Source organism: Rhinoderma darwinii, chromosome 4, assembly GCF_050947455.1.
Source record: "Rhinoderma darwinii isolate aRhiDar2 chromosome 4, aRhiDar2.hap1, whole genome shotgun sequence".
In the NCBI taxonomy this organism is placed as follows: domain Eukaryota; kingdom Metazoa; phylum Chordata; class Amphibia; order Anura; family Rhinodermatidae; genus Rhinoderma; species Rhinoderma darwinii.
Genome location: NC_134690.1, coordinates 142,857,374 through 142,872,885, shown reverse-complemented (window position 1 = coordinate 142,872,885; position 15,512 = coordinate 142,857,374). Strand labels below are relative to the sequence as shown.

Genomic DNA, 15,512 nt, shown 5'->3' with positions numbered 1-15,512 from the left:
CAAGTTATTACCACATAAAGTGACATGTCTGATTTGAAAAAAAATCAGCTTAGTCTTTAAGGCCAAAACAGGCTGTGTCCTGAAGGGGTTAAAAAGATGCAGTCAAATTCTGAACACTTGTTTTCCCGATAATTGGCCGGTGTAAAAGGGCCTTAACCCCTTTCTGACATTTGAAGTATCCATACGCCAAAGTCGGGTAGGGGGAAGTATAAAACGGGCTCACGGAGTGAACCCGCTCCATCCGATACAGGTGTCGGCTGTATGCTACAGCCGACACTTAAGAGTAATGAGCAGGATCGCGCTCGAGCGCGATCCCGCTCGTTTAACCCATTAAATGCCGCAGTCAATAGCGGCATTTAAATAGTTAGGAAGTGGGGGCGACCCCCTCTAACAGCTCAACATGCCCCCCGCAATGCAATCGCGGGGTGGCGATGGTTGTTATGGCTGCCTGGGGGCCTAATGAAGGCCCCCAGGTCCGCCATCTTTGTGCTCCTATTAAGCGCTGCCTCTGGCAGGGCTTAATATAAGCCTGTCAGAATCACGATGTACTGCAATACATTATTATTGCAGTATATAGTGCAAGCGATCTAACCATCGCTGGTTGAAGTCCCATAGGGGGACTAATAAAAAAAGTACAAATTAGTAAAATAAAGTTATTTTTTTATGTAAGAAAAAATAAAAAAAATTTAAGTTAAAAAAAAAAACCTGTTCCCATTTTCCTCCTTGAGCATAGTAAAACAATAAATAAATATAATTGGTATTGCCGCATCCGTTAAAGTCTGAACTATTACAATATATCCTTATTTAATCTGCACAGTGTACGCCGTAAAAAAAAATAAAAAAATTAAACGACAGAATCTCTATTTATTGGTCACCTCATTTCCCACAAAAAAATTAAATAAAAAGTGATTAAAACATTGCATGTACCCCAAAATGGTATCATTAAAAACTACAGCTTATCCCACAAAAAAATAAGCCCTCATACCGATTAATCGACAGAAAAATAAAAAAGTTATGGCTTTCAGAATTTGGCGACACAAAATAAATTTTATTTTTTACACTTAGGTTTTTACTTGTAAAAGTAGTAACATATAGAAAAAAAACTATATATATTTGGTATTGCCGTATAAAGTTAAAATGTTGTTTTAATTTCACAGTGAATTCCATAAAAACAAAGCGAAAAAACAATGGAAGAATCGCTATTTTTTTCTTTTTTTGTACCCCACAAATAATTTTTTTGCCCTGTCCTAGTACATTATATGGCACAATAAATGGTGCTATGAAAAACTACAACTCGTCCCGCAAAAATCAAGCCCTCATAGGACTATATGAACAGAAAAATAAAAAAATTATGGCTTTTGGAAGGTGGGGAGGAAAAAACGAAAATGAAAATCTGAAAAATGGCTGCGGCGGGAAGGAGTTAAATATCTACACTATATTTGTAAAAAGATATGTTAACAGCCTAAATCCCTCTAAATCCGTCTCCAACATTCTTTATAACGATTCAAAAGTCTCCATAATTAGCGGATAGTGGGCCTCAAATATTTCTGCTTCCTGGATTTGTTGCTCTAGTTAGGTGGAGTGACAAAGGTCCCTAGTAGAGATGAGCGAACCGGGACATCCGAACCCGGTTTCGGTCCGAACCCGGTTTCGGTCCGAACATCGCGAAAAGTTCGGTTTGCAGCGAATCCGAACTTCACCGGGTTCGGCCGAACAAGTTTTGACCGAACCCGGGCGGGCAGAAAAAACATTACAAAAATATTATACTAATCGGCAGCCACTTGTCTCTTTCAATCACTGATAGAGAAAAGAGGCTGCTGATTAAAAATAAAATAAAAAGCATTTCATACGTACCCGGTCGTTGTCTTGGTGACTAGTACCTCTTCTTCCTCCAGTCCGACCTTCTTTCCTGACGCGGCAGCCTGTGATTGGCTGCAGAGGCGGTCACGTGGGATGAAGCGTTATCCCTGGAGGCCGGCCTTCTGACGTCATCCTGACGTGCGTGACCGCCCCTACAGCCTGTGATTGGCTGCAGAGGCCACTGCAGCCTGTAATTTGCTGCAGAGGCCGCTGCAGCCTGTAATTGGCTGCAGAGGCCGCTGCAGAATGTGATTGGCTGCAGAGGCCGCTGCAGCCTGTGATTGGCTGCAGAGGCGTTCACGTGGGATGAAGCGTCATCCCTGGAGGCCGGCCTTCTGACGTCTTCCTGACGTGCGTGACCGCCACTACAGCCTGTGATTGGCTGCAGCGGCGACATGGATGAAACGTCATCGCTGGAGGCCGGACAGGAGGAATGTAAGTATGAACGTATTTATATATTTTTTTTATTACATTAAAATTGTATTTTCCGCGCGCCGAGCATGGTACTGTCAAGGTTGCTGAAAGAGTTAGTGCAGCCCATTAACTCTTTCAGCACCCTGGAGAGTACCATGCTCGGCGCACGGAAATTACAGGTTCGGTCAGAACTAGTTCAGTCCGAATCGAACTTTTTTGTGAAATTCGGCGAGCTCGCCGAACCGAAATTTTCCTAAGTTCGCTTATCTCTAGTCCCTAGACATAAATCAACTTGATATTTTACTTGTGGAAATATTCAAGGATATTATAAACCAGAAAAGATATATACTGTATATATATATACTGTATATATATATATATATATATATATATATATATATATATATATATATATATATATATAAAAAGTGCATCTATACACATGGCAGATGTATTAATGCAAATTCAATGTAGTGAGAAAGATGCATTCATATACGTTTTCAAGGTATGTTCAACATGTGTAGAATGTTTTGTAAATAAAATTACATTTTATTTAAAAAAAATTAACTATTTTCCCGGTCTGTGGAGAATTTTTGTTCATCCTGGAGGCTACAGTATTGCAAAGTGGGAAAAAAATTAACTTGTGTGTTTTGTCATAATTGTAATATAACATCATAAAAAAAAAAAAAATATTGTTTTTTTTCAAAATTATTGTAATTCTTCACTAGTGAATCTTTCCTGTAAATGTATTGGTTTATATATTGAAAAACATGCTGAGCCACTCTTCTATTGTGCAAGCTATCGAAAACATAAAAAAATACCAGAACTCCTGAATGTAACCAAAACCCTATCCACAGGTGACACATTGATATGCTTATTGTGTATTAAGTACAGATGAGTTCACATATTACATTTATTCTGATATGCTAATTATTGATGACCATATTATATATATTTATATATATATTTTGTTATTTTTACATCTATATACATCTTTTTATATATATATATACACACACATGTATATATATATATATATATATATATATATACACACACATGTATATATATATATATATATATATATATATATATATATATACACACACACACATGTGTGTGTGTGTGTGTGTATATATATATATATATATATATATATATATATAATATATGACATTATAGGCTCTGGTCCGTATTGATCGAGCTAACCACATATTCATAATAAAATGTATGATGTACATACCTGTAATATTGTTCTATATTTTCTTTTGTGATGTCCTTTATTATCTCATTAGTAAGGTTTACTTCACTTGAAGAATCAAGTTCATTTGGTAAAATGCAACTACTGGAAGTTAGATTTATTTTTGAAAAGTATCCTATTAAAATCCCAACAAGAAATGTAAACATAAATATAGAAATTTGTTTTACAATAGTGCAAAAGTGCTGGGAGGTCTTAGGTTTTGTTTCTGTATAATGAGAAAAGTATTCCGGTTCTTCCTCTAATCTTTGAAAACGTCCCTTGGGTGAAATGGACAGTTGATTGGAGGTAAGTGTGTGTGACTGATTTGCAGAACTGTTTTTTTCATGGCAGTGAATAAAACCATCAGATTGAAATTGCTCTGTTCCAAGTTCTTCTAACTCGGTCTCCATGTCCCATTCTAGTTCCAAAGTAGAGGTGGGAATATCCTCATTCTCCATATAATGCAGGTCCGGAAGAGTTCTTGTATCACTTCCTAGTTTCTGATATGACAAATCATTTCCTGTAAAATAATAATGTAAGGTGGATAATTATTCTTCAATTAATGAATACTTTAAAAACTGCAACAAATACAAAAAAAAAGACGTAATAAAGGTTTTTTTAAACGCATTAAATACACAGTGTCAAGCAACTTTAACTTGACTTTTTCAATGGCTTTTGTTGTGTGATATCACGATGCAGCAAGTTATCAGAATCAAGATTAAGATGGCTACATCCGTACTGATTGAGGGTCTAGTAGTGACTGAGGTATATTTTCTCTATTACTCTACTTGTGACAGCACAAGCTGGTGCTTTGAGACGTGAGGTACTACCGAATTTATATGTCATAAAACAGTATATCTTCTACATATGTGTCAATATTTCTATTTATTACTTATTTATTTGCAGCATGAATTTATGCTGCAAATAAATAGATGGAAAAAAAATAAACTTGGACAAAAAAGAAAGCAGGGACATTTTTCAATTATTGCTGATATCTTTTTTATAAGAATATGTATTTACAACAGGGAAGTACTGCATAGAAACAGGCCATGTGAAATCAAGATGACCACCTTATCAGTGGTTAGGTTTTAGTGTAATGTGGCGTTATCGTTTTTTTTGCCTACAAAATGCTGTTGACACAGATAGTACTGCCTCTCTTTATTTTCCCTATGTGGTGAGTCCTGTGGCAACCTCTCATGTAGGGTTCACACACACACACACACACACACAGCTGTATTACAGATCCTTGTTCTATACTGTAGATCTGTAATATTGCACCCATAGTCTGCTTTAGGCCCATACTGTACCTCAATATGCCTCCAATTTTATACAAAGTATTTGGAGGGTTTCTAAGGGAGAGAACAGTGCCATACAGAGTCTGTAAAAATGCCATGTGTATGGATCCTTATTCAGATGCCCTAAGCAAGACATGTCAATGTAAAAAAATACGGGGGCTCATAAATTTAACCAAAACATTTCAGAATGTGGATTTTCCAAGAAATAAGACTTGGTAATAGAATATAAAAAATATCGGAGAATATATATTTTGCAAACTTCAATCCTGGCCAGTTCTACCTTTTACTGTTAGCTGTAAATATATGAAGTTTGAGTCATCTATAGTGTGAGCGCAAACTTATTGAATCTGGCATCATCTTTAATATTCAACCATATATGTAAAAAAAAAAATACACAATAAAAAAGAAAATACATACAAAGCCAAATTTGCAAAGACTAATTACAAAAGTAAACATTATAAACCTAAATGTCATTCAGTTAATGGAATACAATAGGTTCTCTGGAAATAAATATTTATTTATTTGTATTAAAAATGCCCAAAATAGACTCCCAGTCCTCAACATTGAAATTGCAACACCAAGAAGGAAAAGTTTTTGAATTGTTGAAATCACAGGATCGATAGACATGTAAACCCCTTTGCGCACCTTGGCGTACATGCACGTTCAGATGAGCAGTATCTTTGCGCACCTGGGCATGCAGTTACTTTCACGCATTAACAGTTAACCGCCGTGCGGCACTTCACCGCAGCGGCGGTTAACTGTGCAGGTCGTTGCCGATCAGCAGGTCGTTGCCGCTGAATTTGGCAAATAACCCCTTAGATGCAGTGATTGTGATCACCGTATTTAAGGGGTTTAGAGTAGATAGTTAGCCCCCACATGCAATTTCAGGGGCTGTCGATGGTTGTCATGGCAACCGGGGGTCAGACGATGACCTCCGGGCGTCAGACGATGACCTCCGGGCTGCTATGTATGGAAGATATGAGGACCAGCCGGAGGCTGGTACTCATAGGCTTCCTGTGAGAGTGACTGCAACGTCACAATGACAGTTAGAACACATTACACAGAGATGCAAGTCTTCAAGTCCCCTAGTGGGACAACATCTTTTTTTATAAAAATGTAACACAAATGTTTTATAAGTGTAAAAATAAAAAAGTTATAAGAGACATAAACAAGAACTGATTTTTTTCCTATACGAAGACTTTCATTATAGTAAAGAAAGGAAAACTTTAAAAAAGTACACATATTTGGTATCACCGCGTTCCTAACAACCCAAACTGTAAAACTATAATATTAATTTTCCCACACAGTGAATATCGCAAAAAAACCTAAATAAAAAACAATGCCAGAATCACTATTTTTTTTGGTCACCACCAATCCCAAAATATAGATTAAAAAGTGATAAAAAAAAAGTCTCATGTACCCCAAAATAGTACCAATAAAAAACGACAGCCCGTCAAAGCAAAAAACAAGCCCTTACACAGCTTTTTTGACTAAAAAATAAGAAAGTTATGGCGATCAGAATATAGCAACACAAAAAAATATTATAAAAAAAGTGATATTATTGCGTAAACGCTATAAAACGTAAAATATACTATATACGTATGGTATCGCCATAATCGTATCAACCAGCAGAATAACGTAAAATTGTAATTTATAGACCAGGGTGAATGGCGTAAAAAAAAAAAAAAGGAATAAAAAACATTGTCAGAATTGATGGTTTTTGGTCACTTTGCTTGTCAAAAAATGGAATAACAAGTGATCAAAAAAAATCACATGCACCCTAAAATGGTACCAATGAAAACTACAGATTGTCCCGCAATAAATAAGCCCTCACACAGCTCTGGTGGAGAAAAAATAAAAAAGTTCTGCCTCACAGAATATGGCGATGCAAAATGTGCAGAGTGTTCCAAAAGCGGATAAGATTGGGCGCCATTTAGCAGTGCGACACTGGCCACATATCTATGAATTATTATTTATTTACCGCATTATTTTAGCCTCTTATTATTATCCCCTCATGTATTCTGCACAGCTTTCATATACCCCCACATTATAAAATTAAACACCAGCAAAACCCCAAACAGAACAACTACCAAGCACAATTTGCACTCCAAAAGCCAAATGACACTCCCTTTCTTCTGAGCCCTACAGCGTGCCCAAACAGCAGTTTACGTTCACATACATAGCATCACCATACCCGGGAGAACTCACTTAACATTGTATGAGGTATTTGTCTTAAGTGGGCACAACATATTGTCCACTAAAATGGCATACCAGTGTAAAATGTTAATTTGGACTCTGCAGCATCCGCTGCGCATTAAGCCCTTCGCGCACCACGACTTAATAGCATGTCGTGGTGCGGGGGTGATGTATGGAGCAGTCTCATGCGCCAAGCCCGCGCCATACACTGTAGGTGTCAGCTGTGTATTACAGCTGACACGGACAGGAACAGCGATCACGCTGTTGCAGGAGCCTATAAAAATGACAATATACTGCAACACATTAGTATTGCAGTGTATTGTTCCAGCGATCTAATGATCGCTGGTTGAAGTACCCTAGGGGGACTAATAAAATGTGTAAAAAGAAAAATTTATAAACTTATTATTAGTGAAAAAAATTAAATATTTAAAGTCCAAAAAAAACCTTTTCCAATTTTTTCTCTAAAGTAATGTAAAAAATAAAAAAATACACAAAATTGGTATCACTGCGTCTGTAAAAGTCTAAACTATAACAATATACCATTATTTAACTCGCAAGGTGAACACCGTAGAAAATAAAGAATTTAAAATGCCAAAATTGCTGTTTTTTGGTCACCTTAGCTCTCAAAAAAATGTAATAAAAAGTGCTCAAAAAGTTGTTGGTACCCAACAAGAGTACCAATAAAAACAACAGCTCATCCTGCAAAAAATAAACCCTCACACCTCTCAATCGGCCAAAAACGAAAAAAAAAGTTATGCCTCTTGGAGGCATGGTGAAACATTTTTTTTTTTTAACAAATAGTTTTCACATTGTAAAAGTAGTAAAATATAAAACTAAATAAATTTGGTGCCACCGTAATCGTATTGAGTCACAGAAAAAATTTAAGTTGCCGTTTTCTCTGCATGGTGAAAGCCGTAAAAACTAAACCCAAATAACAATGGAGGGATTGCAGTTTTTTCCAATTTCATCCTGCAAATAATTTTACTTTCAGTTTCTTAGTATTAAATGGTACTTTAAATGAAGTCAATAGAAACTACATCTCCTCCCGCAAGAAATAAGCCCTCACATCACTCTATTGACAGAAAAATAAAAAAGTTATGGCTCTTGGAAAGCAGGGAGGGAAAAATTAAAAAGAAAAAAATGGATCAGTCCGGAAAGGGTTAATTAATTTCTAATAAAAAAACATTTGTGACCACATGTGGGGTATTGCCATACTCGAGAGAAATTTCTGTACAGATGTTGGGATGCTTTTTCATCTTTTATCCTGGGTGAAAATGAAAAAATGTCAACATTTTAGCGGAAATAATGTTGATATTCATTTTCGCGGCCTAATTCTAATAAATTCTGCAAAAGACCATTGCGGTCTAAATGTTCACTATACTCCTAGATAGATTTCTTAAGTGGTGTAGTTTCCCAAATGAGGTCACGTTTGGGGGGTTTCCACTGTTTTGGTCCCTCAGGGGCTTTGCAAATGCGACATAGCACCCGAAAACCATTTCAGCTAAATTTGAGCTCCAAAAGCCAAATAGTGCTCCTTCTCTTCTAAACCCTGCTGTGGGCCCAAACAGCAGTTTATTACCACATATGGGTATTGCCATAATCGGGAAAAAATTGCTTTACAAACGCTGGGGTGCTTTTTCGTCTTTAATCCTTCATTTTTTTTCAGAAAAAAAAAGTAGATTCTCATGTTCACAAACTAATTCCAATGAATTCAGCAAAAAAAAAAAAACTGGGGAGTCAAAATGCTAACTTTACCCCATGAAAAATTCCTTGAGGGGTGTATTTTCCAAAATGTGGTCACTTTTAGGGGGGGGTTTCCACCGTTTTGGTCCCTCCAGTGCATTGCAATTGTGACATGGCACTGAAAACTATTCCAGCAAAATCAGCGCTCCAAAATCCAAATAACGCTTCTTCTCATGTGATCTCTGCTGTGGGTCCAAATAGCAGTTTATTACCGCATATGGCGTATTGCTGTAATCAGAAGAAATTGCTTTACAAATGTTTGGTTGTTTTTTCTCCTTTATTCCTAGTAAAAATGTAAAATTTCTACGTTTTTCCAGAAAAAAAGTAGATTTTCATCTCCACAAACTAATTCCAATGAATTCAGCAAAAAAACAGTGCGGTCAAAATGGTAACTATACCCCTAGATAAATTCCTTGAGGGGTACAGTTTCCAAAACAGGGTCACTTCTGGGGGGTTTCCACTGTTTTGGTACCACAAGACCTCTTCAAACCTGACATGGTGCCTAAAATATATTTTTTTTAAAAAGGAGGCCCCAAAATCCACTAGGTGCTCCTTTGCTTCTGAGGCCTGTATATCAGTCCAGTAGCACGATAGGGCCACATGTGGGATATTTCTAAAAACTGCAGAATATGGGGGAATAAATATTGAGTTGCATTTCTCGGGTAAAATTTTGTGTTACAGAATTTTTTTTTATTAAAATAAATTTTGGCAAAAAAAATAAATGAAATTTATAAATTTCACCTCCGCATTGCTTTGATTCCTGTGAAACGCCTAAAGGATTAAAACACTTTCTGAATGCTGTTTTGAATACTTTGAGGGGTTCAGTTTTCAAAATGGGGTTATTTATGGAGACTTTCTAATATATAGGGCCCTCAAAGCCACTTCAGAACTGAACTGGTCCCTGAAAAAATAGCCTTTTGACATTTTCTTGAAAATGTGAGAAATTGCTGCGAAAGTTCTAAGCCTTGTAAAGTTGTTCAAAAAATGAAGCAAACAAAGTAGACACTTGGAATATGTGAAATAGTAAATATTTTGTGTGGTATTATCTGATTTACAGGCAGATACATTAAAATTTAGAAAAAATGCAAATTTTTTCACATTTTCTCCAAATTTTGGTGTTTTTCACAAATTAATATTGAATTTATCGACAATTTTTTTTCACTAATATAAAGTACAATATGTCAACAGAAAACAATCTCAGAATCTCTTGGATAGGTAAAAGCATTCCGAAGTTATTACCACATAAAGTGACACGTCAGATTTGAAAAAATCGGCTTCGTCCTCAAGGCCAAAACAGGCTCAGTCCTGAAGGGGTTACTGCTATGCAGATTATAAAAAAATGGAAACAAAATATTCCAAACATCTTGATTTATTCAGTATCAAGTATGCGCAGAAATACACACACTTACACGCCATGGCATACTATCAATGAGGTTATTGTGTGAGGAATGTTATGCCACACTGAATACACTTGAACATGCAAATCATCAAGATTGGCTGCTGGCAATTCCCTTTGGATTTGCAGACCAATGACATCCCAGATGTTCTTGATGGGAGAAAAGTCCGGAGATGCTGCAGGCCATGGTAGCATGTTTAGGCCATGCAGGCTGCTCACAGTAGCATGAGCAACATGTGGTCTGGCGTTATCCTGTTAAAAAATTACTTCTGGGACACTTTGGATAAATGGCCCTAACACTGGTTCCACGATCAATCAATGTAACGCTGAGCTGTTAGTGTACCTGAAATGAAGACAAGAGGGGTCCGGCTACCGTGCATTATGCCACCCCACACCATAATCCCATCAGTAGGACCATTGTGACGTTCCCTTGTGAAGGCCTCTTCATGGCTTTGCTCACGTGATCTCCAGATCAATCTCCAGCGATAAGTCCTGCTTTTTTCATGGACGCAATGATAGCCGAAGAGGACAGACCTCCATTCCAGCCTCCATTGCCGTCTTGCTGTGCACCATGAAAGCCTTTGAGAGCGGTGGCGTGTGGTCAATGGAACACCTGTACCGGATGTCTGGCTCGTAGCCCAATGTCGTGCAAACGCCTTCTGTTGGTTTATGTCGACACTGGTTGCCTCTCTAGGTTTGGGATGTGACATCCAATTTCACTTTCGGTACAAAATGGATAACTATGCGCCATTCTTCAGATAAAACTATCCGTCTGTGCAGAGGTTCGCATCCGCGCAATTCTTGCCATCATTCCCGTACGTTGATATCCAAAAATTCGGGACCCACAACATTTAACAGTGCTGACATCTCGTCATAGGCGCATAGCGATCCACTGGAGTGATAAACCAAAGTCTCTCCGTTCAAGGATCCTGTCCCTCTCAGTTTGCGACAAGTTGCGAAACTAGCTTGTCGATGAACAGGAGGCATCACATAATCCTCCCACACTTGATCCGATTTTTGGGGTTTCATGTAGCTAAAAAACGTTGCTTTCCATCTCGCTTTATGCCCCTTCCACATGTCACAGATGAGAGCTAGGTGCTTGAAAATTTGATTGTTTGCAGATCTTAGAAACACCTGCTACTTCCTTTGTTTGCATAACCATACGGATTGCCTGTGGTGTTGCAATTTCAATGTTGAGGAGTCTACTGCCAAAATAACGATTCTCAATACATTTACCTTTATATTAAACGTTTCCCCACAGCCACTATGAGGAATCACACTGCATCTATGTTTACACTCCTCCATGATGTTTTGTCATCCCTTATATTGACATATAACCTAAGCGCCTCAGCCTGTCACAACATACTGTTGGTCAACACAACACTGGTTGCTCACATGACAGTCATCACCCAGGAGTGTAAAAAACAGGTCTGTATGGACCGATAAGAAGAGGCATTTAGAAGACAGGTATATTGAAAAGTATATCATATTAGCATTTTGAGCAGTTTTCACTCCTTAAGAAATAAGTATGCAAAAATGCATCAATTCCACAAAACCCTTGTGAGCACACGAATAGCTCTGTAACTATGAAAGATAAATTAGGTTCTCATAGTAAAATATCTGACTAATATCTACTTTCATTAGTATTAGCAGCACATTTTCAAAGATTGCAAATTAAAATAGCTTTAAAATAGAGATGTATACTCAATGGACTAATCAGAAACCATTTATTAAAAAAAAAAATACAAAAAAAAATATATATTTATTTTTTTATATATTTTTTTATTTCACCCAGTTATCAGGAGTCCACCCACATTGCTCAAGATTTCCTTTCTCTTATCTTTTTTAACCATACACTTGAGCTGATATATATTGTGAAGTTCTTCTCTTATGTATTCATTTTAAATGAAAAAAAATTACCCCACATTAACAAAAATGTGATGTGGCATTTAAATAAATGCTTGTGTTTGTATTTTAAATCCACAAGCATCCTAAAAAATATTGTTTTAAGGCCAAGGTGAACAATTGCAAAAACAGTCATGATTTAGGCTCGGAATGAAAAATGCAGAAATAGATGATGTTCTTTTTATTATAATGCCCACTCTAGTAGGTATGGAGTATTAAAAGTACTTACTCATCACAGTCACATTTAATGTGAAAATCTTTTGCTTGTGATGAAATCTGAAAAATCAACTAAAAAGGACTTCAATAATCTTTGAAAGCCGCAAATCAGCGTCAAGAGTGTTGGTACACTGTACCTTATGTAGATAATCTCAGCGGGCTAAACCTTAAGACAGAAAAATGTTTCAAAGATTAACTGAACTGACCTGCATAATACCGCATTTCCATTCACTATTTTCTAAGGATGCTTTAAATGTAATCAAAGTATTTCCACTGGTTTAAGTATATTGCCCTTCATGTAATGACACAGTTTAACACTTGGCGATTGGTGAGATGAGGAGTACAAATCAAGTATTTTCATTTAGATAAAAATAGTAACACCTTTATCCACAATCACATTTAATTTTAACCAGTGGCATACATAAAAGACAGAGGGCACTATAGCAAAGATCAAAATAGGTCCCTCATTTTGCAGCCAGGTTTTGCTAACAAGGACAGAAGGGCCAGATGTTAGTTTCTCTGTCCAGCTTTTTTATAAACCTGTGGGACCAGTTCTCCACACCTTTGTTTACGAAAAATTAATTTCTTCTGGAGAGGGGGATTAACCCCTTGAGTACCCAGCTCATTTTGGCCTTCAGGACCAGACCCATTTTTTCAAATCTGACATGTGTCACTTTATGTGGTAATAATTTTGGAATGCTTTTACTTATCCAATCAATTTGAGATTGTTTTCTCGTGACATATTGTACTTTATGTTAGTGAAAAAATGTGGTCGATAAATTAGTTGCTTATTTGTGAACACCACCAAAATTTGGAGAAAATTTGAAGAAATTATGATTTTTCTAATTTTAAATGTATCTGCTTATAAAACAGATCATAATACCACACAAAATAGTTAATAATTAACATATCCCATATGTCTATGTTTGCATCATTTTTTGAACATCCTTTTATTTTTCTAGGACGTTACAAGGTTTAGAACTTTAGCAGGAATTTCTCACATTTTTAAGAAAATTTCAAAAGGCTATATTTTCAGGGTCAAGTTCAGTTCTGGAGTGGTTTTGAGGGCCCAATATATTAGAAACCCCCCAAAAACACCTCATTTTGAATACTGTACCCCTTAAAGTATTCAAAACAGCATTCAGAAAGTGTCTCAACCCTTTAGGCGTTTTACAGGAATTTAAGGATTTTTTTTTACAAAACTCATTTGTAATAAATTTTTTCCTGTAAGGGTATGTTGACACGTAGAGTCAAAAACGTCTGAAAATACAGAGCTGTTTTCAAGGGAAAACAGCCCCTGATTTTCAGACGTTTTCTGAGCAACTCGCGTTTTTCGTTGTGTTTTTTTGCGGCGTTTTCACGGCCATTTTTGGAGCTGTTTTCATTGGAGTCTATGAGAAAACGGCTCCAAAAACGTCCCAAGAAGTGTCCTGCACTTCTTTGACGGGGCTGTTATTTTACAAGCCGTCTTTTGACAGCGACCCGTAAAATGACAGGTCGTCGGCACAGTACATCGTAAGACCCATTGAAAGTAATGGGCAGATGTTTGCCGACGTATTGGAGGCGTTTTTTCAGATGTAATTCGAGGCGTAAAACGCCTCCAATAGGTCTGAAAATAGGTCGTGTGAACCCAGCCTAACACAGAAGGTTTTACCTGAGAAATGCATCTCAATATTTATTGCCCAGATTATGCAGTTTTTAGAAATATCCCACATGTTGCCCCAGTGTATTAATGGACTGAACCAAAGGCCTCAGGAGCAAAGTAGCACCTAGTGGATTTTGGGGCCGCCTTTATATTAGAATATATTTTAGGCACCATGTCAGGTTTAAAGAGTTCTTGTGGTGCCAAAACAGTGGAACCCCCCAAAAGTGACCCCATTTTTGAAACTACACCTCTCAGGGAATTTATCTAGGGGTATAGTTAGCATTTTGACCCCACAGGTTTTTTGCTAAATTTATTTGAATTAGTCTGTGAAGGTGAAAATCGACTTTTATTCTGGAAAAACTTCGAATTTACGAATTTTTGCAAGGAATAAAAGGAGAAAAAGCAACCCACCATTTGTAAAGCAATTTCTTCTGATTACAGAAATACCCCATATGTGGTAATAAACTGCTGTATGGATCCACAGCTGTGCTCAGAAGGGATGGAGTGCCATTTGGATTTTGCAGCTCAAATTTTGCTGAATTGGTTTCTGGGGGCCGTGTCGCATTTCCAGAGCCCCTGAAGTACCAATACAGTAGAAATTCCCCAGGTGTGATCCCATTTTGAAGACTATACCCCTCAAAGAATTAAATTAGAGGTGTAGCGAGCATTTTGATTCCTTAGGTGTTTTATAGATTTTATTCGAATTGGGCCATGAAAAGGAAAAAATATATTTTTTACAATAACATTTAGATTTAGTTCATAATTTTTCATTTCCACAAGGAATACAGGAGAAAAGGCACCCCAAAATGTGTTACACAATTTCTCCTGAGTAGGGAAATGCCCCATATGTGGTTGTAAACTGCTATTTGGACACACGGGCAAGGGTCTAAAGGGAAAAAGCGCAATTTAGTTTTTGTAGAGGAGATTTTACAAAATTTGTTTTTGAGGTACCAGTACAGTAAAAACCCCCGAGAAGTGACCCCATTTAGGAAACTACACCCTCAAGGAATTCATCTAGAAGTGTAGTGAGCATTTTGACCCCAAAGGTTTTGCAGAAATTAGTGCACAGTGGATGTTGCAGATTGAAAATTGCCATTTTCCACAGATATGCTGTTTCAGTGCCCAATGTATTGTGCCCAGCTTGTACCACTGGAGACACACACCCCATAAATTGTTAAGCGGTTCTCCAGAGTACAGTGATACCCTATATGTGGTCATAAACTGCTGTTTGGGCACACTGCTATGCCCAGAAAGAGCGCCATTTGGCTTATGGAGCGCAGATTTTGCTTGGTAGTAGTCTTGTTTAGTGTTTTACTGGTGTTTCAGTTTATAATGTGGGGGCATATGTAAGCTGGGCGGAGTGTATCAGGGTATATGTATGCTGTGCGGAGTACATCAGGGTATATGTAAGCTGTGCGGAGTACATCAGGGTATATGTAAACTGTGCGGAGTACATCAGGGTATATGTAAGCTGTGCGGAGTACATCAGGGTATATGTAACCTGGGCGGAGTACATCAGGGTATATGTAACCTGGGCGGAGTACATCAGGGTATATGTAAGCTGTGCGGAGTACATCAGGGTATATGTAAGCTGTGCGGAGT

The 15,512-nt window shown here is 37.3% G+C and overlaps 1 protein-coding gene across 1 annotated transcript in view; it reads right to left on the bottom strand.

Annotated features, from left to right (window-relative positions):
• The window catches only part of NAALADL2 (N-acetylated alpha-linked acidic dipeptidase like 2), a 710,493-nt gene that overhangs the window by 588,242 nt on the left and 106,739 nt on the right, over positions 1-15,512 (bottom strand). Inside the window, exon 2 of the mRNA XM_075863660.1 lies at positions 3,518-4,034. Within this exon, the coding sequence (XP_075719775.1) occupies positions 3,518-4,034 (517 nt within the window). The remainder of the gene's footprint in view (positions 1-3,517; positions 4,035-15,512) is intronic.